Genomic DNA, 23,678 nt, shown 5'->3' with positions numbered 1-23,678 from the left:
TTGTGGCCGCCGAGTAATCCCGGGAAACCGACACGGCAGCATCCGCAAAGCTGAAACACTGCCCCCGCCCCGGCCCCTCCTCTGCCTCGCCAGCACTGCCCACAGAACGCCCTCCTCCTTGCCTGGCTCCCAGGTGTCACCAGCAGGACGTGGCAGTCGTGGCAATGCCGTTCTCGCAGCACACACCTCCTGGGGAGGAAGGGGATGTGTCACCGCAGCACATCCAGGGGGCTCTTGGCTCTGCACCAGTCAGCAGCTGCTTCACTGCCCCGTGACTTCAAAGAGCCTGGGAAGAAGCTGTTTTTATGATCCTGAACTGGATATAAAGATTTCAAGGTGTCCCTTTGTCATAGAGTGGGGTGTGGTGGCACAGCCTGGGAGCTGCGAGGGCTTTCCAGTCCTCCTGCAGCCTTCCACTTGCTTCCCACCTTTACGGCTCCCATAGGAAAGCCCCTGTACAGGACACCTCGTGGGCTCTTTATTGTGCTGTCAGGAGCTTCTCTCCAAGCCTTCCATGCCCTTTTTAGGGCTCTTGAGAGTGATCTGGGTCCCTCTGTCACCCCTTGGGAGCATTCCCAATCCTTCTGTCTTGAGCTGCTGGATCTCTGGGTCCCTTTTAGCAGCAGGAGGAGGACCATGACTTGTACACATTGCAAATGACCTGCCTAAAGCTTGTTGGCTGTTTAGTCTTTTTCTCCATCTTATTTTTCTTTCCATGTGCTCACCAGTCACAGCCAGGTTTCTTTCCAATCCCACTTGTGCCTTCTGGTGGTCCTCCTCATTTTGTGGCTCTGGGCTTATTTCCTCCAATTCCAGTCAGGGCTGGCTGGGCTGGGCTCAGTTTGCCAGTGGCAGAAGCCAACTTCCTCCCTCCCCATCAGCCCACCAGTGCTGACCAGCCTCTTGAAGAACTCCTTGCCTTGCACTGGTGACCCACGTGTCTGTGGGCTCCTCTGCTCCTCCTTCTTTGCATCAACCTGTGGGTCCTGGTGTTGATCAGCAGAATCTCCCACATGAAGAACAACTGAAGAGGACTCAGGACAACGTGGGATTTGCACAACTTTGGCTGTTGGGCATAGATGAGTTGTTGCAAGATCCATCTTTCTGCTCGGCTTGAGAGATTCCAGGCACCTCCACGCACGCCATCCTCCCACATCCCCATGGGGCCTTTGCTGCCCAGACCTCTGATGTGAAGGGTCCTGCCTCTCATCTGCTGCTAACTGAGGCTGAGGGGCTGTTTGGGCATCTCCTGGGGCCTCCTATGCCTTCCCCATCCCGGGAGGGGGTTTGCTGGGACAGCCAGTGCCCCTTCTTGCAGCAGTTTCAGCTTTGGATGCCGGAGGTTGAGCCCTGGCGCGGGGCTCGGTGTCCGTGCGAGTGCCGTGGGGTTTCCCGCTTGTGTGTGAGTGCTGAGCAGCAGCCTCCTGACGCATGCCTCTCGCGTTGCCCCCCAGGTCCTCTCGGAAACGGGGGAACCGTCTGCCTTGCCACGAACGGAGAGACCAGATCCCCTGCCGGTGGCCGGCGGTGTCCCCTGGGCCGCGCAGGTAGCTTAGTGACCCCGCCGCCGCCTCGCCCTGCCCCACAACCCGCTGCTGAGTCGTTTTTTTTCTCTCTTTGCCTGGCCCCCACCCCGCTCCTTGCCCAAGGTAGGGAAGCCCAGCAGGAGCAAGCACAACACGCTGCCCGGCGGGACCCTGCAGATCCGCTCCCTCGGCAAGGACGACCACGGCGAGTGGGAGTGCGTCGCCACCAACATCGTCGCAAGCATTACTGCCAGCACCCACCTGACCGTCGTAGGTACGGGCAGGGGGGAAGGGGCCTGGGGAGAGCCCCTCAGGAAAGGCAGGAGATGGGGATGCTCCCCACAAAGAGAACTGTGGTGACGGGACAAGGGGGAGTGGCTTTAAACTGAGAGACAGGAGGTTTAGATAGGATATTGGGAAGAAATTCCTCCCTTTGAGGGTGGTGAGACCCTGGCACAGAAGCTGTGGCTGCCTCATCTCTGGAAGTGTTCAAGGTCATGTTGGACAGGGCTTGGAACAACCTAGTCTACGGGAAGGTGTCCCTGCCCATGTCAGGAGGGTTTGAGTAGCTGTCCCTTCAAGTTCCTTCCAACCCAAACCCCCAAACCACTCTATGATTCTAAGAGCAGTGTCTCCTTTAAATGTTATTTCCTGGTGGAGTTGCCTTTCTCTGTGCTGTTATTTTGGCCACCTGTCCAGCAGAAACGGCCTTGCCATTGGCTTGGTGCAAGAGGAGTCCCCTTGGACCGTGGCCTGGGAGAAGACCCCTTCCAGCCGTGGTGCTGCTCCCCTCTAAGCTGTCCCCTCTCTCTGCAGGGACAAGCCCTCACGCCCCGACCAGCGTGCACGTTGTGGCCGCCATGACCTCAGCCAACGTCTCCTGGGAGCCCGGCTATGACGGTGGATACGAGCAGACTTTCTCAGTTTGGTACGGCCCTCTGTGAGTCATCCTGGCATGCTTTGCTCTCTGCTTCTTTTCCTTCCTAGCTGACCCGAGCTTCGAGCAGCCGGGGGGAGGAGGGTGGGGAGGGTGGTGTGCCCACCTCTGTGCCCCTGGGCCTTACAGGGCTGAGCTCCCTCGGGGCTCCTCGAGAGATGGGTGGTGGTGGTGGTGGGATCATGTAGTTCCCATATTTCCTCTCCCTTCTGTGCTGGCCACTGCCTCCGTCTGCCCCAGCAGGTTTTACTCTGCTTGTGGTACACAGGAGATGCTTTGCATTTGTGTAGCTGTGCCTCTGGCATCTAATTTCAAGATAAACTGTTTATGAGGCTTAACAGCCAGGGAGAGGATGGAAAATGCAACCTTTAGAGAGTGTGTCCTGGAAGAGCTGTGACTAAGCAGAAATGTTCTCTCCTTGCTCTGTGGCTCCCTGGAGGTGGTTAAATCCCAGCTGAGATCATGACCAGCCACTGTGAGATCCTGGCACTGGGGCTTTGCTCTCACAGCTCCTGTGCTCCCCAGCACCCAGGTGCATCCCACCTTCCTGCAGCAGGGCCAGGCTCAGCCCTGTGCCTTTCCCCTGGGGCAGGGGAGGGAGAAATGTAGCTGCAGCAAGGCTGGGGTTTACTTTGGGTTCTGCTGTTGTCATCTTCTTCTAAAGAATCATCCTTGGAAACGTGGAGGGGGTGATGGGTTGTTCCCTTTCCAGGCTTAGGCTGGCATTCTTCAGCCTTTCCTCTTGCTCTCTCATCCTTTCCTTGCCTTAATTTGCCCTGATGGAGGCTGCTGATAGAGAGGAGAGAGGGAGACGCTGCCTGTAATGATTTCTGCTCTGCTCCAGCCCGGGGCTGGGCTGTCTGTCTGGAGATGGAATGAAGGAATGGATTGAACAGAGAGGGGGAAAATGAGGGAGCAAGCTGAGCAGTGCAGACCTTGCTTTGATGAAAATGTCCTTGGGAAGGAGTGGTTAAACCTCTCTGCTCTGGCTGCATCAGCAGCTGCTGCTGCTCTTGCTCTGCAGCCTACTCTCGGATTCCTGCCTCCTCGTGGCTCTTCCAGACTCCACAGGGAGAAAGCAGCCAGCAGGGAAGGATGTTTGCACCAGGCTTGCATTAAGGAGCTCACAGGGAGCTGCGGGGACTTAGGGTAGGGAGGCAGTGACCTGTCTTGCCCTGACCCTAGGGTGTGATCCCTGGGGGATGTGCTGTTCCCTGGGCCCAGGGATCTGGGACACAGCTGGCTCATGTAGTGCCATGCAGAGTGCCATCCATGTGCTTTCCTCCCTGCTGTGGCTGTGGGATGCTCAAGCAAAACATGGCTCCATTTTCTCTGGATTCGTGCTCTCCTCCTGCCTCTGCTGTTGTTGAGGCTGGAAATGCAAACTCCACTCCCCAGGGGTGGCCAGGGTCAGCACAGCATTCCAGCTGCACCACATCCTCCCCTCAGCAAGGGAGTTCTCCCAGTTCTGTGCTGCATTTACCCCCTGCTTTCCCCACCCTCAGCCCCTCTCTCATGTGTCCCTGCCTGCAGCAGTGCCAGGAAGGAGGGATGTGAGGGCAGTGAGATTAAACACTGCAGGGAAACCTGCCCAGGAGAGGGGCAGCCCTGCTGCCCTCCTGCCTCTGCCACGGTGCGGGGGGATCCTGGGATCTGCAGTCCCAGCTGGAGCTGCAGTCATCCAGAGGCTTTCCCTGGGTTTGGCAGAGGCACACAGCACATGCATGGCTCTCCACCGACCTGCTTGTTTCCATGGCTTGCTGCTGTTTCTCTGCCTCACTTTCTGCTCCCTGGACAGCAGCAGTATTTCACTTTCCTCCATCTTTTCCTGCTGGGTGGATTCACTTGGCTGTGTGCTGGTAACTGCAGATGTGCTCCCTTACCTGTGCAGGACAGACCATCTGCACCAAGCCTTCCCAAATCCTCCATGGACACCACCAAATCCTGCAGCTGAGGGCTCCGACTCCCTAAAACATCTTTCTAACATGAGCACCTGTACTTGCAGTATGGTAGTTGTGCAGTGGTGCTGCTTTGGGATGTGGGATCCTGGTGGGATTAATGGCTTGTGGAGGTGGCTTCATGCTCCTAGGTGGCACTGGGATGGCTGTGGGAGCGTTGTTCACCCTGTCTAACATGAGCACCTGTACTTGCAGTATGGTAGTTGTGCAGTGGTGCTGCTTTGGGATGTGGGATCCTGGTGGGATTAATGGCTTGTGGAGGTGGCTTCATGCTCCTAGGTGGCACTGGGATGGCTGTGGGAGCGTTTTTCACGTTGGGTTGTGGTTAGACCCCAGCAGAAAGGTTCTGTCCTGCGCTCCCTGCCAGTGCCTCTGCTGCTCTGCCAAACCCTGAGTGGTGCCCCAGGCTGTGCTGGCAGCCCCCGACTTGTGCAAATGTGGCAGAGATGGGGATTTAGTTAAATGTCTCTCGTGGGATGACATGTACAGGGCTACAGCTGAGGGAGAACTTGGCTCTGGCTCAGGAGATGTCGAGGTATAAATGGGAACAGGGCCTGTCTCCTGCGTCAGCTGTTCCCTTTGCAGCGCTCACCAAAATGCTCCAGCTCCCACTTTTGCCCATGGGAATGTGGTGGAGATCACGTCAGAGTGGGGCTGTTGGCACTGCTGTTATCCCTGACCCAGCTCAGGGCAGAGGGGAGAGCTTGTGGCAGTGCCCCTGAGAGCTGGTGGGACACCAGGGGATGGTGTCCTCTGCCAGCTCGTGGGTGGCGAGTGGCTGCCCCATGTCCATCCACATCACTGCTGTCAACCCAAACCATCGCTCAGGAAAGCTCCATTTTTGCATAAGAAGTTAATGCTGCCTCTTTGTCCTCCCTGTCAAAGACACCTTCCCCTGAGGATGCTCCCTTTTCTCTTGGCAGGATGAAGAGAGCCCAGTTTGGACCCCATGACTGGCTGTCTCTCCCTGTGCCAGCTGGTTCCAGTTGGCTACTGGTGGATACCTTGGAACCAGAGACTGCCTACCAGTTCAGTGTCTTGGCTCAAAACAAGCTGGGCACCAGCTCCTTCAGTGAGGTGGTCACTGTGAACACTCTAGGTAGGTCCTCCTTGGGAACAGGAGAGGGCTGGGAGGGGATCTGGGAGCTCTGTGGGGAGAAAGGGCTTTGCCTTGCTCCATGTGTCCTGTGGGCTGGGGATGGAGATGGAGATGGAGATGAACATCATCAGCAATAGTTTCCAGCCATGTAGGGGATAGTTTGCAGAGGGTCCTGGATGAAGCTTGCAGGCTTTGCTGGATGCATGAGGCTCTGGAAGGCTTGTCCTGAGACAGCATGGGAGAGCTGTACTGTGCCAGTCACCTTTCAGATCTTCCTTAAGTTCAGCTGAGATCAGGAGGTATTAGTAGAGCATGAGATCACTCATTACAGCTCAGAACCTTTGGGCTCTCAGGTGGAGGTGGGAGGAAGCAGGAAGGCCTGGAGTCATGGCCTCATTATTCCAGTGCCTTTTGAAAATCCACTTTTCTATTTCTGTGATAAGAGACCAGACTCCCAAGACGTGCCCTAAACTCCTGGAATGTGGGAACAGCCACAGTGGTCCTTCTTGCTGCTGCTGGGGGCATGTGTGGTAGAGGATCTCCTGTGCTTGCCCTGCCCCAACTCAGAGGTGTCCCTGTCCCTTCTGCTCTGTCCCCAGCATTCCCTGTAACAACTCCAGAGCCTCTGGTGTTGGTTACCCCACCGAGGTGCCTAACAGCCAACCGGACACAGCAAGGCGTCCTCCTGTCGTGGCTCCCTCCCGCCAACCACAGCTTCCCCATCGACCGCTACATCATGGAATTCCGCGTGGCGGAGAAGTGGGAGATCCTGGATGATGGCATCCCGGGCTCCGAGAGCGAGTTCTTTGCCAAGGACTTGTCCCAGGTGAGCAGGGGCTGGCTGTCCACACCGAGCCCAACTCAATGATCTTTTCCAGCCTTTGTGGTTCTGTGATAATATTGCATCATCTGCTGTAGCTTCGGGGAAGTTTTGGAGCGGCTCGATCAAGGAGCTGGGCAAGTGTTGGAGAAGATAGAACATTTTAATAATTTTAGTTAATAGTGTTAAGTAATCACAATCAATATACATATAAATGATAAATAATGTGTTACTCTTCAATTACTCTTAGCCAGCATTTTTATAAAGTTGTTATAAGCTACTTTTGTAGGAACACAGAAAATGACTGGGACTTAATACAGTCACTCTGATATGCTTCAATGAACAAAGGGAGAGAAGGATGTATTGTTGAGGTTGGAATGTAGGATTTATGGACTACAAGGACATTTTGCAGAAACCAGAAGCTAAAGAGACTAGCAAAGTCTCAGTATATATTAGAAAGTCCCTACAGGAGGAAAAAGATACTAAAAATATGCACTAATTAGCATAAGAAGCGAGAAATCAATAACCAATAGAGGATAGAATACGAATTAATGAAAGAAAATTGTGTAATTTAGAACCAACAAACAATAATTTTTGCTTGATGAAAACGTATACATAGATGAACAAGTTTTGTATCTGTGTCTGGGTGGAGGCCAGAATTTTGGTTGGCCACACACCCCCTGGGCAAGGATAAAAGCCTGACTCGCTAACATTAAAAAGGTGTTGTTAGAGGGTTTTATTTATCCTGGGGATGTTGGAGGTTCTGCTAAGACGAGGCTGGAGGCTGTGTGGGGGCCCTGACAGGTGTGTTTGCTGTTGCAGGACACCTGGTACGAGTTCCGCGTGCTCGCGGTCATGCAGGATCTCATCAGCGAACCCAGCAACGTCGCTGGCGTGTCCAGCACAGGTGAGGGCTGCCTCTTCTTCTCCCCCTGGATGTGGGGCTGTGAGCTGGGCTGAGGGGGGTGCAGGGCTGTCACGGGTCTGCTGAGCACGGCGCTGACCCCAGGCTGCCCCGATGGGAGCAGGCGAGGACAAATCCCCGGAGCACCGCAGAGCCCAGCACGCCCCGGCGCTGCGGTGAGCCTGGAGAACAAAGCTCCGAGCGGGCAGTGGCGCAGCCTGGGAGCGGGAATGAAAGGTGGAGAGAGGGAAACGTAGCACTGCAGTGCAGAGTCCACAGGGAAAAGAGCTTTGCAAGCAGGGAGACTGCAACGTGCTGCAGTCCGTGCGTGTTGCCTCTGCACATGCAGCTCGGAGGATGCTCCTCGAGCCAGGGGCAGGTGGAGGAGGGTTGTGATGGCGCTGGGGAAGGCGAGGGCAGCAGGAAGGAAGGGATGGGGATGCGGCGAGCCCGGATTTTCTGGCTCTCGTGGAAAAGCCGGCTCGGCTGTGCTGCGATGCTGCGGTCTCTCTCTGCCCCCAAGTGGTGCTGGTGTGGTGAGGAGAGCTTGCTGCAGCCTCCCTGCTCGCTGCCCTTGCTTCTCACGCCCAGGTTTTCTGATGGGGTTTGGCAGGTGCCCGGCCCCAGGCAGCTGCTCTGCCAGGCTGAGAGCCCGGGCTCCATGGGGAAATGCACTGATGCTGGATATGGCACATGGCAGGAGCACCGAGGTGTGCAGGGTGCACATCTGCACGTGCCCACAGCTGAGGTCTGCTGGGGCTTCACATGTGCTCCTGTTTAGCAAAGGGTTTGGAGCCCAGTTTTCATTGGAACGCTGAAATGAAGCACTGACAAAGAGGTTGAAATGCCTTGTGCTATTACAGCGGGTTATTCAGCCAGGAGGTGACTGCAGGTATGCTGCAGTTGTGTGTGTTTAGACATAAATATGTATTTGTTTGGTGTGGAGGCTTCTTCCCTGGGTGTCCACCAGCTAACACAGAAAAGTTTATCAGGTTGGTTTGGGCAGTCTGATCTAGTTGAAGATGTGCCTGCTTATTGTAGGAGAGTTGGACTAGACGGCCTTAAACAGCCCTTTCCAACCCAAACTATCTTATGATTCTGTGATCTGGTGTCAGATCACCAAATCCCTTGGCCCTGAAGCAGTGCTGATTGCTCTTCCTGGGTGGGCTGGCTTGGAAGCAGGTCTCTACAGAGATTATAATTCCTGGAGACTATCACTGCCTCCACACTGTGGCAGCTCCCTGGGGAAGGCAGCAGGTGTAACACTGAACCGTGTTTTTTTCCCCAGATGTTTTTCCTCAGCCTGACCTGACGGACGAGGGCCTAGCCCGCCCGGTGCTGGCTGGCATCGTTGCCACCATCTGCTTCCTGGCTGCTGCCATCCTCTTCAGCACACTCGCCGCCTGCTTCGTCAACAAGCAACGCAAACGCAAGCTCAAGCGCAAGAAAGGTGAGTCCATTCCCGGTGTGCTTCCTCCCTCCTTCCTGTCTCCCCCTCGTTTCTGCCCCCTGGTTGTGTTGTGGTCGTAACCTTCTTCCCTGTCTGTCTCTTCTTCGTCCGTGCGCGTCCTCAGGTGAAGCCCTGACTTCCTCCCTCGGCTGTGCCTGACAGCGCCCGTGGTCGGGAGCGGGAGAGGCAGGGTGGGTGAAGAGGCGCCAGAGAAACTAGCCTGGGAATTCCGAGGGAGCTCTCCCACGTGGTGATAACTCCTAGAGCCGGGGGTTTAGGCTGGGCTGTCCTCTGGGATGCAGACGGGGGCACTGCTCACCTGCTCCAGGTTCCCCCTGGAGATGGGCTCTCCAGCTGCTCCCAGCCTGGAGTGGGCAGTGCTGGGCTAGAGAAGACCCCAAAGGAGACCCTGCTGCTCTGCCTCCCAAAAGCTGGGACTGCAGCCTCCATGCAGGAGTGGCTGGTAGGGAAAAGGGTGGCTGGGGAGCTGGAGAGGGCAGGGAAGTGGCTCCGTCTCCTCCAGCCTGCGGGGCTGTGGCAGCAGGACGGGCAGGACCCTGTGACGGGAGCTGTTTGTTGTCAGCAACCATTAAAGCACTGGAGCAATGAAACCTTGGCCTCTTGTTGAGTGTCTTTTGTCATGATGTTGAGTCTGTCTTGTCTCTGTCGTGTTGCGCCTCCTCAGCGTTCTCTCTTCTTTCCCCTTTTTATTCTCTTCCAGACCCTCCTCTCTCGATAACCCACTGCAGGAAGAGTTTGGAGTCCCCGTAAGTATCTGTCTTAGCTGCAGCACCAGGCTGTGGGCTCTTCAAGGTGCCTCCCTCCTACAGTCATTGCAAAGCTCAAATGGAAATATCGCATCCTTATTTGGTGGCTCCTGATGAGTTGTTTTTGAGTGTTCCCTGAACTTTTGGGAATACAGCAGTTCACAAGAAACAAATGGGCTTTGGAGCAGGAAGCAGCAGGGACAAATGCAGCAAACTGAGCTAAGAGATGACCCCGCTGGATCTGTGAACGTTTTCCGAAGCTGAGTTGGCTGATGGAACTCAATTCCACACAGTTGGAAGGGGCTCCTTAGGACAAGAACTAGCCTGCTGCATATGGAGTCCTTCCTGCCAGCTCACTGTAGTTTTTGAGTCATTCTCTGTTGGCTCTTTTTTTCCTGGGGAATTCATCTTTTCTCCTGAAGAGTGCCCTGCTGAAGCCTCTTTCCATGTGAACCCAAAGGTGGTGGATTGTGGTGCTGCAGAAGCCACAGCTCCTTGCAGAGCCCATCAAAAGCATGTGTAGCTGCAAATCAGCAGGAGCATCTTTCCGGTGGGAGTGCAAGAGTCTGGGATGTGGACACCTCATTCTTTGACTCCTCGAAAAATGTTGGAAAATGTCCTGGTGCCGGTGGATCTGAATCTTACTTGTTTTCAGTTTATCCACTGATCTGAAATAGCCTGCACTGTCTGTTGGATCTGCTGTCTTTTTCCTCTCAATCCTCTTCATCCAAGGCTCTCTGGATAGGGGTGAAGGAACTGTCCTGGTACTCTGCCTTTCTGAGGCACTTAGCCTAAAGTCTGAGTGTTGATAATGGGAGAAAGGCTTGGTCTGAAATGATCCATCATCATCTCCAAGTGAGATGCTGAGTTCTGTGGGAGGGAACATTTGCCTGATGTCCCTCTTCTCAGGGCCTTTCCTGGGCATGTATAGCTCAGGTGGACATAAAAAAATGTAGATGGAGTTGGAAGAGAGCTCTGGTTGTGTCTTTTTTCCCTGTGGGGCTGTGGAGCTTGTTGCAAGGTCTTGGTGGAGCTTGTTGTGAGGTGTTGGGGTATTGGTGGAGTTTATTGCAAGGTGCTGGTGTAAGCTTTCAGCCCCGAGTGTTCCGAGCTGCCCTCCCAAGGAGCAGGGATGTTGTGCACTGCCGCTGGCAAGACTCTGCCATCCTGGTTAGCCCCTGCCAATTTCTCCCAGAGGTTCCTCTTCTGAGAGCTGGTAGCACTTTGTTTCCCGGATCCAGAGTTGTTGTTCTGGGCGAGAAGGGCTCCTTTCCGCTCCAGGTGACCGTCCCCTCTCTCGGTTTTTCTCCCCTGTGGTCCAGGTTGTCTTCCGGCAAGGTGAGTCCCGAGAGCATCCGCACGCTCCGTCCCCCCTCGGAGTCCTCTGACGACCAGGGCCCTCAGGCCAAGCGGATGCTGAGCCCCACCAAGGAGAAGGAGCTCTCCCTTTACAAGAAGACCAAACGAGCCATCAGCAGCAAGAAGTACAGCGTCTCCAAGGCGGAGGCCGAAGCTGAGGCCACCACTCCGATCGAGCTCATCAGCCGCGGGCCGGACGGACGCTTCGTCATGGACCCGGCGGAGATGGAGCCCTCCCTGAAGACACGGCGGATCGAGGGCTTCCCCTTCGTGGAGGAGACGGACATGTACCCCGAGTTCAGGCAGTCGGACGAGGAGAACGACGACCCCGTCGTCCCCGCCTCCGTGACCGCCCTGAAAGCCCAGCTCACCCCTCTCTCCTCCAGCCAGGAGTCCTACCTTCAGCCACCAGCATACAGCCCCCGGTTCCACCGGGCACTGGAGGGTCCCGGCACCCTGCAGGCCACCGGCCAGGCCCGCCCGCCGGCCCCCCGGGCTTTCCACCACCAGTTTTACGGTTACCTCAGCAGCAGCAGCCCCGGGGAGGTGGACCCACCACCCTTCTACATGCCAGAAGTCAGCCCACTGAGCTCAGTCATGTCCTCCCCACCGCTGCCCCCCGAGGGGCCCTTCGGACACCCCACCATCCCTGAGGAGAATGGGGAGAATGCCTCCAACAGCACGCTGCCCCTCGCCCAGACCCCCACGGGGGGCCGGTCCCCCGAGCCCTGGGGCAGGGCCGAGTTCCCCTTCGGCAGCCTGGAGCTGGCCCCCGCGCCATTCCCCCACCAGCTCCAGCCCTGCGAGGCGGCCGAGGGCTCCCAGCCCACGGGCTGCCTTCCTCGGGGGCCACCACCCTCCTCCCTCCAGGTGGTCCCTGCATCCTACTCGGGCATCCTGCCCCTGGAGGCACCAAAGAGCTGGACCGGCAAGTCACCGGGCAGGGGTCAATCCTCTGTGCCCACTACCACCAAGTGGCAGGACAAACCTATGCAACCCATGGGATGTCAAGGGCAGCTAAGACATACCAGCCAAGGTATGGGCATACCCGTGTTGCCTTACCACGAACCGTCCGAGCCCGTCGGCCCCAGCGGCACAAGCACATTCAGCCTGGACACCAGGTGGTACGAGCCCCAACCCCGACCTCGGCCCAGCCCTCGGCAGGTCAGGAGGGCTGAGCCCAGTTTACATCAGGTGGTGCTACAACCTTCAAGGCTTTCTCCTCTGACCCAAAGTCCCCTGAGCTCCCGCAACAGCTCCCCGGAGCTGACTGCCCGCGCCCGGCCCCGCCCGGGGCTCATCCAGCAGGCGGAGGTGTCGGAGATCACACTGCAGCCGCCCGCAGCCGTCAGCTTCTCCCGCAAATCCACGCCGTCCTCCACGGGATCTCCGGCGCCGAGCAGCCGCGGGGACAGCCCCAGCTTCCGACCGACCACCGCCTTCACCCCCGTGGGCACCGGCTTCTCCAACTCCCAGGGCTCCTCCCTGCCCGTGGACACCATGGATGTTTTCGGAGACATCCCTTCTCCAAGGAGGGCTGGCGAGGAGATTCTCCAACCAGAGCCGACATCCACCACCACGGTAGCCGCCACAGGGTAAGTGTGTGAGCCCCGTGGTGACCCGCCCCCGGCCCCTTCCTGGCTTCCCCCACCCTGCCTTACCCACTCCCTCTGACTCCCTCCCTGCCATCACCATCCCAACTGGTAGGGTCTCTCTGGGCACGCTGCAGCATCCCTTTTGGAGACGGCGTCCCGCGGGCTTTGCTAGGCAGAGGCTGGTGCCACGGGCACGGGTTGCATGGCCGCCGCCCGAGAGCGCTGGGTTTTAGGCAGGCGACCTTCCCGGTCCCTTGGGAATCTGGGAGCGCCGTGACTCGGGCTACGGGCCGTCTACCAGGTGTACAAAAACCTGGCTCGCTTAGGTAAGTGTCCTGGTGTCACTGGAGGTTGTTTCCTCTTCTAGCTGCTGGCTCTTGGCTTTCTTCGAACGTTAGGGCCGCCGCCGCCGCGCCTCTGTCTTCCTCCTCTTCCTTCCCGCGGAGTCTAGAGAGCTTTAATGCATGACAGAAACAGCTATCACGGTCACCGCCCCACCTGCAAAAGGGATGCTGCAGCCCCAGGACGCGGGCAGGGAGAGATCAAGGACTTAGCCACACCAGCAGCATGTCAGGAGAGGAGCAAAAATAAAAATAAACTAAGCCCAGCGAAGATCGGGAGGCTGCCGGCACGCTCAGATCCTGCCCTAAAGAGGGATGTGGCTGCACTAGACAGTAGCGGCTGGTTTTCCAGGTACCAGGGTTGCTCCAGGCAAAAGCGTCTCTCTCTCTCTCTTTCTCTCTATTTCTCCTCTTTCCTTCCGTCTTTCACAGCACCTTAGACCCCGTAGCCGTGCTTTCGTCCCATCCTTTCGTCTTGCTTCATTCTGGCTTCTTGTCTGGTGGGGTCGAGCCCCCTCCTCCGGCTTGTGGCAGAGAGGAGTCGGGGGCCGGGGCTCCCAGCCCCACGGAGCCGGCGCGGTCGGAGGCGTTCGGAGAAGAGGCTGTGTTCTGGGGAGGGGGGAGGCAGCGTTTCACCCCGCAGTGCCCTCCGCATTTCACTCCCGCCCTCTGGTACCTGGAAGCGTTATGGCCTTAGCAAATCCCTCCGGCACTGAACGGAAGGAAGGAGGGCTCAGGGGAGAGAGGATGGGGAGGGAGAGCAGCTGGATGAGCCTGAAATGACTTCTGTGTGCCTCTGGAAAACCCAGCTACGGAGCGATGCAGTCAGGGATGCAGTCACAGGTCCATGTGTCTAGCAGGGCATGCCAAGGAGAGCCAGCTCCAGGACAGAGCCGTGTTAGAGCAGCACTGTTGTCCGTGCTTTTATGCAGTGTATCCATTCGCTTTGTTGATTATCGTTTTTGTTTCTTCTTTTCCTTTCTCTTCTGTTTCTTTCCCCCTTTCTTCTCCAGCCTCGTTTCGTTTGTGTTTCAGTTTGGTTTCTTTCCCTCCTTTTTCCTTTGGAGTTGTTGACGTGCTGATGTGTTGCGGAGCTCGGCTCCTTGCGGGTGTTGATAACTGCTTTGTTTTTGATTAATCTCAGCTATCTGGGCAGTGTTGTCGAGACAAGCTTCTCCTCAGCTCAATAGGTAAGGGTGATCCATGTCCGAAAGGATGGTGTGGGCGCTGTGGAGGGTGGCCGGGAGCGGGGCATGACAGGGGACACGGAAGGGGCTTTTCCAATACCATCTCTTCCTTTAAAGGGGAATAAGGAATGCGAAAACACTAGGAAACACCTCTGGACGCACAGTCTCTGTGGCTTTTGGGTTTCCCCTCCCAGCAGCACACGCTGCTCCCCTGCCTCCGGGGCTGGGGTTTGGGATGAGCCGAGCTGCTGTCTCCCTGGGCCACCCTTCCTTTCTTGGGAGGTGGTGACACACGTGGCACTTTTGGCCCTGGCAGGGTTCACGAGGGTTGTGTGGTGTTAGAGAGGTGTGTGTTGAGGTGGGGTTGTCCCAGATGATCCAAATCAGGAGGAGCCCATAGCCACCCCCTGAAGGCAGGAAAAACAGCCATCTCTGGAGCCACCAGCTGCAGACAGCGTGCTCAGAGTGTGCTCCAAAATTCAGTCTCTAGCTGCAGTCCAGCACATGGAGAATTTTGTTTCCAGCAGTATCTGGATTTGTTTTCTTTTTCCCAAGTCTCCTCAATCACAGAAAATGGGAGAAGTCTTTCTCCCAAGATGGATTGTATGCTTGGCAGCAGCAGAACTATGGTCTCAGGCTGCCAGAAAGGTGTTTTTTCCTTCCCATCACAGGGGCAGTCATGGTAAAATCCTTCCATCTCTGAAATTCTCCTTGGAGAAATCTTTGACTTCTTCTGGCCCAGCTGTAATTAAACTGCCCTAAGTACATCTTGAAAGACTGTTCCAAGAAAATTCCTCCTGGGCTGCCTTCATGTGGCTGGTCTCCTAGATAGCCATGGGCATTTCTGGAACTTGGGATGGAGTAATCTGGAGATGGTTTTCAGACCTTAGAAGCAGAAGAATATCACTAAAACTGCCAAATCCAGATGGGATAATATAATTTGTGACCCAGAGGATTGGCAGCACTGACCTGTTTGGCCATCAGCCAACAGGTTGTGAAAGCAGATCTGGGATTGTAGATGGACCTGTTTCTAAGACCGTGGCCATACCCAAACTTCCTTAGGACAGGTCTTACAAAAGGTTAAGCTTTGCTGCCTTGGTTGGGAAGAGTCAAGGTCTTGGCTGATTCTCTCCAACAGCCTGAGGAGCGTTGTTGGGCTGGGAAAGAACCTCGTGAGAGAGAGGTGGGATGCCTAGAGAAATCAGGGAGATGTTTCCAGGACAGGAGAATTCCTCCAGCTGACCTGGAGTGTTGTCCTGGGGTGGGGAGAGCAAGATTGGCAAGGAGGGGGTGTTGGATGTGTGTGCTCCATGGAGGAGCCATCCTCTTGGCATGACAAAACCCATCCTGTTTGAGCCTCCAAATCTCTTGAGCACTTGGCTGTCTTCTCCTTCTGTTTTTCCTTGCTGATCCCAGGGCACGGCATCCCATGAGAAGCAAAGTTGGCACAAAGCCTTGGTGAGATCTGGGCTGTGCCAGGCTTTTTGGGAAATGGGGAAGCCCTCAGAGAGGATGTGGCTGTTTGTTCTTGCTCTGTGGCACTTCCCTGCTCTGGCAGCATTAGGGACACGAGCAGTCACGGTTTTACCACAGCAGAGGTGAGTCCAGGCTTGTGTCTGAGTCTGGTGTGGCTCTTACCCAGATCCTGGCTGGCTGCAGTGCTGGCTGCCGTGGGCTGATGGATTTTGAGGAGCAGGGTGACACTGCCCAGAAGGGTGGGAGCAGCCGTGTGTCCTACTCCAGGATGCTGCTGGGAGCTGCAGTCACAGGGGTAACTCCAGAGTCATTATCCCCCAAAAAGGGAAACCAGAAGAATAAATCTCACTTCAATAAGCTAGGAATCCCGTAGAGAGCCCAGCCGAGTAATTTCTTGATGATTTGGGGTCATAAAATTGTCAGTGCATGCAGAGCACAGGGATTTTGTACCAGACCAGCCAGATTTCTCTATTGCAGCATTAGAAGCTGAGAGGAGAAGGGGAGGCAGCATGTGAGCTCCCTGCTCCAGCATGGTGGCTTTTGCTAGGTGAAGCTCAGGTAGTTTTTATGGATGAGCAGGGGTAAATGATGCAGTTACCGAGCCAGCACGAGGAGTTCTCCCATCTTCTTCTCTTAGGATGCAGCACGCATCTTGGAACAGGGAAAAGGGGGCTGTCGTCTCCCTGCAGAGGGAAACCCAAAAACCACAGACAAGGCACCAAGCTCCCCTGCTTCTCGGCACGGCAGCCTGCTCTGGGTGGCCTCCCCAGGCCCCCCTTGCCAGGGCAGCACTGCCAGTGCTGGGAGCTGGGGGGCTTGGCAGTGGCGTAGCGTTGAGTGACCAAGGGACGTCGGCGCCAGGCGTGCGGGAGGAGCAGCAGCCCTCGCTCCCCGCTTGAAAGAAAACAGGTTCCCCTTTAAAGACTGTCCATGTGCTGATCCTCTGCATGTGTTCCATGCCTCCTTCCGCTTGGAGAAGTTGTGAGTCCGCTTGTCTGAGTGCGTTTTTCTTTTCTTTCTTAATTATTATTATTATTATTATTATTATTGTTACTTTATTTTTCTTTTCAGTCTCTTTAATTTCCTTATATATTTTCTCACTCCTGTTTTTCATTTATCTTCCTCTCTCCCCTCCCCTTCCCCATGACTGTATCTCCCTCTTCCTGTCCAGCCCAGCCCCGTTTCCCTCGCCTTCTCTCCTCCCCGTCAGCATGGTGGTGAAGTCCGTTGTGTAGATGAGTTGTGGTGTCTGCAGACCTGTAGAAGGGCACCCCTTCTCTGGTGTGCTCCCTGCTGTGACCAGCCCCTTCCTCCCTCCCTCCTGTTGGTGCCTTGGCAGCAGCAGCAGCCCTGGCCTGGGGCGGTGTCACCGTGGTGTTTCTCTGGCACCTCTTGTGCCGAAGGATCCCAAGTGTTCCAGGATGGAGGCAGCAGCCTCGGAGCAGAGTGGGAATTCTGACTTGCAGGAGCCTCGTGTAGGAGAACTGAGCTCTTCATGTGAGGAGGATGAAGGGTTGGAGGACACAGTGGGCTCCTTTCAAGTGGATACTCTACTTTATCCAAGTGGATGCTCTAACAAGCCCAAACTATTTCTGGATGTCAATGTCTTGGCTCAAGGAGAGGAGGAGACAGGGAGGGTGTGTTGAGACCTCCGTGAGGTTAAATATATATAAATATATGTATAGTATCCTTGAATCTCCTGGACCCTTCCTTTATATGGGTTCCCCTTCTGAGTGAAAGAGGTCACTGATGATTTCAGGGGTCTTCTCCCTTATATCTCTGCTTTGTACATGGAAGGACATTTGAAGAAGAGCAGCTGTGATGTGTGTTGGGCTGGATGCTTCTCCTCTACTTCTTTTTCCTGTCCTGGGACTCTTGGAGGTCCTTCAGTACCTTTGTGGCCTATCCAGTACCTCCCAGTCCATGCACTCCAGACACGTGCTCATGCAGAAGGGTTTTCCTTTGAAGACTCGAGGAAAACTGCTGCTTCAGGTGTTGGTGGTGCCTCACAGAAGGTTGGTGCCAGGAGTTCACGTGGGCTTCTCAAAGCTCCTTTGCTTGGCTCTATGCTGAAGTTTCCAGAAGAAGTTCGCCCACCCCCCTGAACATCTCATCTGTTGGTATTCAAGAGCTCCTTTGTGCGTGGGCAGCTGCCCAATATGTGAACTCTGGGGGCAGGAAGAGGCTTTTGGCTGAGCTTAAAATGAAAATTAATTTGGAAGAATCAGCGCCCTTTGAAGAGATAAAGGGTGGGTAGAGCAGATAAAATTTGGCTGCTGAGTAGCATCGTTTTGTCCTCTGTATCTCTTCCTTGCCAGAGGTCAGACAGTATTTATGGTGACACATGGGTTCAGTGCACTCACTGTTTATGTTTGTGTGTATAAATACGAGTTCAATTACGGAGAACTAGTGGAAATGAGCTTCAGGCAATTTCCTCATAATCCCTCATGTAAATCTGTTTAATTTTGTCAGCATGCCACAACAGCTTCTTAGAAAGAAAAAAGAGTGGAAAGAGCGAGAGACTTTTACAGGCTGAGCTTTAATAATAGTGGCAAAAGCTGTCTGGGTGGTGGGAAGAGGTGGTAGAAGGCAGGTGCTGGTGGGCAGGATGGTGACGCTCGGTGCTGTCCAGGGCTTGGCAGACCTGAACTCTGTGGGCGATGGAGCTGGAGCAGCTGAAGTCAGCATTAGCCAAGTACCTGCAGGAATGCAACTCATGTGCACCCCACAGAACGTTGGCTATAAGTGGGAAAAGCCTGTCATTGGCCATTCAAGCAGGAATTGCTGCAGGGAATGCCATGCTGTGACCTGTGGGTCACTGTGGTCCTACCTTCAGCCAGCATGGTTGAAGCTCAGTTGGTTCAGCTCAGAGGATAGAGCTGCTGCTGGCAGCATCTCTCACAAGAGGCTGATTGCACTTGGGAAGGCGTTTGAGCTCTGCAAATGTAAACGTTGTCTTCTGGATGAGGAGAAGCTTGGATCCAGCCAGCGGGACTCCCAGCATGTCTAATGAGCTGCTTCATCTTTGGCTGATGTGATGCTCTGCTGGGAGCTGGAACAGAGGCTCTCCAGGAACTCTCCGCACCCTGACGTCTCTGTTGCGTTGGAAAACATGAAAAGGAGCTTTTCTGTGCCCAGTGTTTGGGTTTCTGTTGCGTCTGCTGCGCCTCAGCTGCTTCTTCACCTCACGTTGCACTTCCCTGGGTGCTCTCCAGTGCTGCCAGCAGAACTGAGAAGCTTTGCAATCACACTCTTTTTCAAAAAAACCCAAAAACTCATCTGCTCCCCAAGGGGAAAAATCTCCTGGGAGCTCCTTGCTTGTGTGCTCCAGCTGAAATTTCAACGCTCTGGAGACCCTTGGGATGTTGGATGGGAAGCACTTCTGTCACACTGTGCTCTGCACATGTGAGGACCCATGGGGGAAAGCCTGCAGGGTGTCTTCAGTGGCAGCCAGGCTCTCCCTGGACCCCAGGGGAGATGAGGAGCTCCAGACTCCCCGTGGGTGGGTGTACTCTGGTACCACAGCCCGGGAGTGCAGGGTCTGTGCTCCAGCCCATGTTCCCACCCCATCCCTGCTGCTCCTGCCTGCAGCCACGGTGTTTTTGCAATGCTGGATGGGGCACACCTTGCTGACAGACAGGGGGACATCATCCTCAGTGGTTCTGTGCCCAAGCAGGAGTCTGAAGGCACTGATGTTGCCTTTTGCAGCCAGCTGAGGTGGCTCCTGCTGCCCGTGGCTTGTGGGGTTTGCTGACCCCTGCCCTGGTCACAGATGGATGCAGGAGCTGCCATCAGCACTGTCCTCTGTGTGGCTCCTGTGACAAGGTTTGGTTGCTGACCTCTGGTGACCAAGTTGTCAGAGCAGAAGAGAGTCATCTCCTCCTCTGAAGGGTGCCGGCAGGCCAGTTTAAATCTCCTCTCCTCACTGGAGCCTGGCTTAAAGTGTTTGCTTTATCACAGTGAAAGGTGCTTTGTGGAGGCTTCCTGTCTTCTCTGGACACCTTGTCTGCAAGTGGCTTGGGTTTATCCCAGATGGCCTCAGACTTCTTCTGTGGCATTAGGAGTTGGTGACTCTTGGAGGGTTGTGGAAGTAAAATGGAGAGGGGGAAGGAGATGGGAAGGCAGCAAGAAGGGGGAATGCTCTGGTGTATTATAGATAAGAGCTGGACTGCCTGCTCTCTTAAGGAAAAGGTTTTCCTCTAATGCTCTGCTCTCTACAGCAGTCGTGCTTTCCAGGCCTTGGATGGGAGAAACAGGTACAGTGAAGGAAATAAAACAAAAAATCTCTTTGCAAAGGGGAGGATACTGCACCTTGAGCTGGTTCCTGTAGAAGAGTTCCTCAGGGGTTACAGCTGATAAACTATTCCTGGCACCTGCTGGCTCTCCTGCAGGAAGCACCCCTTTGCAAATGTCCTCCCTGTCCTTGCAATAAAACCTTGTCAGTGTTTCCATTTCCAGCTCCCAGCCTCTCGCTGTTCCAGGAGCAGATGCTCCTGTGCTGTCACGTTTCTGTTGTCGCTTCTCACAGGGACCTGGGAATGAGGTACCTCTCCCGGCTCTGTCGGTGTGTGCCCTTGGTGTCCCTGTCTGTTGTGTGGCCCCTGGTTTTTCTGGCTGTGGGAGCAGGGCCAGCAGGATCCTGTCTCCCTGCTGTTTGTGGCGCAGGTGTTGTCCACCCCGGGTGGCTCGTGGTGCCCGTCTCAATGCTGCCGTGCCGCTTCTGCCTATCTCTTTCTCTTCTCTTCTCTCTCCATCCCAAGGGGTTTCCTATCACTTCCCAGAAATGCCTTATCGGACATAGGATCTGCCCCGTCCTGTTTTGTCTAGCAGTGTTGGCATGGCAGGCAGGTGAGCTGGGGGATGCCCACGTTGGACGTGGCACCGGCCGGGTCGCGGTGCTGCTCAAAAACCTGGAGGAGACGTAGGGGCACAGCGGGGACGCCTCACTTCCTCCATCCCGCGCTCTGGCACACCTGGCTGGCCCTGCTCCCTCGGCCCCGGGTTTCTCACCTCTTCCTTTTCCACGGCAGAGCCAGCTGGGATCGGCCGATCCCCCACCGGGGACGTCCAGAGGCCCGAGCGTGGCCGGGAGCCGCTGATGGCGCGTGTCTGCTTTTCCTTCCTAGAAAACGTCCATCTCCGCCCGGGGACGCTGCTGCACCTGAGAGGCTCGAAGCTCTGAAATACCAGCGGATAAAGAAGCCCAAAAAGTCATCCAAGGGCTCCTCGAAATCCAGAAAACAACCCAGTGAGTGCGAGGACCCCACGGTCCCCAACGGCATTCCCTGTGTCCTGCTGTGAGCAGAGCTTGGGCAGATCCCTGCCGGCTCCAGCGCTGGGGTTCTCCAAGCCCGTTCCTGGATGCTGCCCTTGTTCCCTGCCTCCCAAAGGGATGTCTCCCCGGGCTGCTTGCCTGCAGGTTGTCCCTCCTTTGCTTCTCCAAACCAAGTCCTTTCCATGCATCTCCCATATTTAGTCATTTGTTTGGATTTTCAGTGTTAATTTCATTTTCCCTGATGCCCAGTGTTTTCCCTTCCTGCCGCTCTGCGGGTTCAGGGCCAGGCTTGCTGTCACCTCCCTTTTTCAGCAAGCAAAGCGCTCTGCTCTGCCTGCTGCTGGCTCCAGTCCCATCTGCCTTCTCTCCCCCCTTCCCAGATGGCTCTGCCTCCCAGGTTCAGCACCCTCCCAGCTCTCAGGTACTGTCACCTGACGAAGCTGTCTGCCTCCGCAAGAAGAAGAGACACCCTCGTCAGGACCCCTTCGCCCGGCTCTCAGCGCTGAAGGACGACCTCTGCCACCGGCAGCTCCCTGAAGACCAGACAGCCATTCTCAACAGCGTGGACCACGATGACACCAGTGGACATGCCACCCTGCTCTAGCCTAGCGCCGGTCCCAGGAGGTTGAACAGGAGCGGTGGAGGGAGCTGGTGTCACACCACGGGGGGACGGAGGTGATGGGAAAGAGGGGGGGACACCCCTAAGCTGTCACCTCTCTGAGGGGTTCGGTGGCTCACGGCGGGGACGAGCTGGGGGGACCCGGGGGATGCTTTGGGGAGAATGCTTTGGGCTGGGTATTCCTGAAATCCACTTCTCCCCCACCCCAAACAGTTTGGGTGGGGTGGGAAGGGGGGGTGTTGCACCTCGGTTTAGGAAAAGATCTCTAGGCTTCAAAGGCATGGATGGAGCTTTTGACATCTGCGTCGGCAGCGCGCGTTTAGGGGGAAAGTGTGGGATTGAGCAGCTGGCCCTCAATCGCCAGAAGAAGTTGAATGACACAGGGTGTAATTAAGTGACAAGAACCTAACAACCCAGGCGGGAACTGGTAATCCCATGAATCTGATTATGATAAAAACATGACCAAATAATCCCAGGAAAGCTGTAATCGTGAAAATCTCCCTGCCTCCCCCTTCCCAGCCTCCTTTGACGTGAAGGTAACAGCAGCAAAACCATCTGTGACACCTTTCCTTACCTATCTCTGAAAGGGAAAAGCCAGAAAGACCCTGAGCCTTCGAATCAATGTGAGAAATCACCATTTGTCTGTGTGCAAATGCACTTGAGCCTCGGTAACGTGTGCTTGATGCCGTGTGAGTGCGCAGGCACGGGGCTGATGTGATCTGAGGGTGTTTCCCCCTCCAGGTGTGGCATGTGCCAGCTTTGATGAGGGTGGGTTTGATTAATTCTGCCCGACGCTCTGTGTATCTCAGGCAAATGTTCTTCAGCGCCGCGTGGTGATGTGATTTCTTACTGTGTGATGTTTAATCTCTGCCGATAACTGCAAAGCGGGGAGACGCGGGCGTGCGAGCGAGCAGGGTTTGGCTGCCTGGTCCCCAAAGCCTCCGTCGGCAGGTGCTGAGCCCCAGGGAGAGCATCTGGAAGTGCCCAGCTCTGTGGATGGACGTGGATGGCTCCGTGCAAAGCTAAGCCCAGCGTTTCGCGCCAGCTTAAAATATGTTGCTGCTGGTTTCACTGTTTTTTCCCTTTTTCCTTCCTGCTCCAGCCTGGATGTGTCGGCTGTGGCACCTGCCAGGGTTGTGTCCCTCCCTTTGCCCCATTTTCCCCTCAGTAATGCTGTTCTAACTCTTCACCAGAATGTATTTCCTCTTCAGAATAGGGTAGGTTTGGTGGCTGGTGGTTTTCTGGATTGCATAGGCCTTTTTTTGGTTTGTTTTTAGCAGACAAGGTGTAACCCGAGAACAGCCGGGCTCACTTTCCTGCTCTGCCTCCACTCTCTGACTGTGTGGCCTTGGGCAAGTCACTTGACCTCTCTGTGCCTCAGTTCTCCCATCTGTAAAATGGGGATAAGTCATATTTGAGCACTTTGGACAAGCACTTGGTGGCCTACAGACTGCAAGTGCTATGTAAATGCTTAGTGCTACTACCAAGTAATCCCTACCTTTAAAATATTTAGAGTTGGTTCTTTTTTTTGTTTGAAGTGGTAAAATCAACCACTGCATCCAGGTTTGCACAGTTCTTCCTCTGCGGTAAAGTGCTAAACCCTCCAGCCTGCCTAGGAATAAAACACCAAGTGTTTCATGTAGATATTCTTGCTTTGAGTGGATTCAGTCTGTAGAAAAAGTGTCAGGAGAGCTGGAGAGCCTGCAGGCATGTTTTTAGCCCCAGGCTCTCCATTTGCATATGAAACTTTTGTTTATTCCCAGGTAGAATTGCCAAGAGATTTTCTGCAATCTCGCCTTTTATTCTGCTTTGCCTTGGTTTTTGCTCTTGCTGCTGGTTGAACCTCCAAGGGCTGAGATGTTTGGAGGAAGACGTGAGCTCTCTGTTGTGATCTGGCTCTCCGACCACGCCACGCTTTTAGGTCAGAGCCTGTTGATTGCTCTGCCTCCATATACCTGGTTTTAGAGGTTGTGCTTCCTTTCCCAGCAGGATGCTCGGGAACCCGTGGCCACCAAAAGCAGAGCACCGTGTCTTTTCCAATCTCCAGGCCCTAAGTAAGGTTTGAACCACTGGACAATGAATCCTCTAAATCGATAACCAGATATTTCTGAGCTTTAACAACTTTCTCAAACCATCACCAGGTTTGTCTTGGGAAGGAGGGAGGGTCTGGCAGAAATGCCCTTCTCTTTCCAGCCTGCACCAGGGCTTTTTATTGACGTGACGAGTGACCTGATGTAAGAACCTCAACTCTCAGAGTGAGAACTCAACCTTGCTAACAGTATGACTGCGAATTTCTTTTCTTTGGGTGTGTTTTTAGGGTTTTTCCCTAGAACCTGCTCAGATCTGAATTGATTTAATGCCATTC

At 55.0% G+C, this 23,678-nt stretch overlaps 1 protein-coding gene across 1 annotated transcript in view; it reads left to right on the top strand.

Moving 5' to 3' along the window:
- Positions 1 to 21,298, top strand: part of IGSF9B (immunoglobulin superfamily member 9B) — a 39,479-nt gene extending 18,181 nt beyond the window's left edge. The window contains exons 11-20 of the mRNA XM_041480584.1: positions 1,650 to 1,800; positions 2,343 to 2,454; positions 5,345 to 5,520; positions 6,120 to 6,346; positions 7,163 to 7,247; positions 8,533 to 8,694; positions 9,416 to 9,461; positions 10,784 to 12,415; positions 20,546 to 20,667; positions 21,075 to 21,298. Coding sequence (XP_041336518.1) covers positions 1,650 to 1,800; positions 2,343 to 2,454; positions 5,345 to 5,520; positions 6,120 to 6,346; positions 7,163 to 7,247; positions 8,533 to 8,694; positions 9,416 to 9,461; positions 10,784 to 12,415; positions 20,546 to 20,667; positions 21,075 to 21,298 — 2,937 coding nt within the window. The remainder of the gene's footprint in view (positions 1 to 1,649; positions 1,801 to 2,342; positions 2,455 to 5,344; positions 5,521 to 6,119; positions 6,347 to 7,162; positions 7,248 to 8,532; positions 8,695 to 9,415; positions 9,462 to 10,783; positions 12,416 to 20,545; positions 20,668 to 21,074) is intronic.
- The last annotated feature ends 2,380 nt before the right edge of the window (positions 21,299 to 23,678 follow it).

Source organism: Pyrgilauda ruficollis, unplaced genomic scaffold, assembly GCF_017590135.1.
Source record: "Pyrgilauda ruficollis isolate IOZ18807 unplaced genomic scaffold, ASM1759013v1 scaffold52, whole genome shotgun sequence".
NCBI lineage: Eukaryota > Metazoa > Chordata > Aves > Passeriformes > Passeridae > Pyrgilauda > Pyrgilauda ruficollis.
This window is presented reverse-complemented; position numbering and strand designations above follow the sequence as displayed.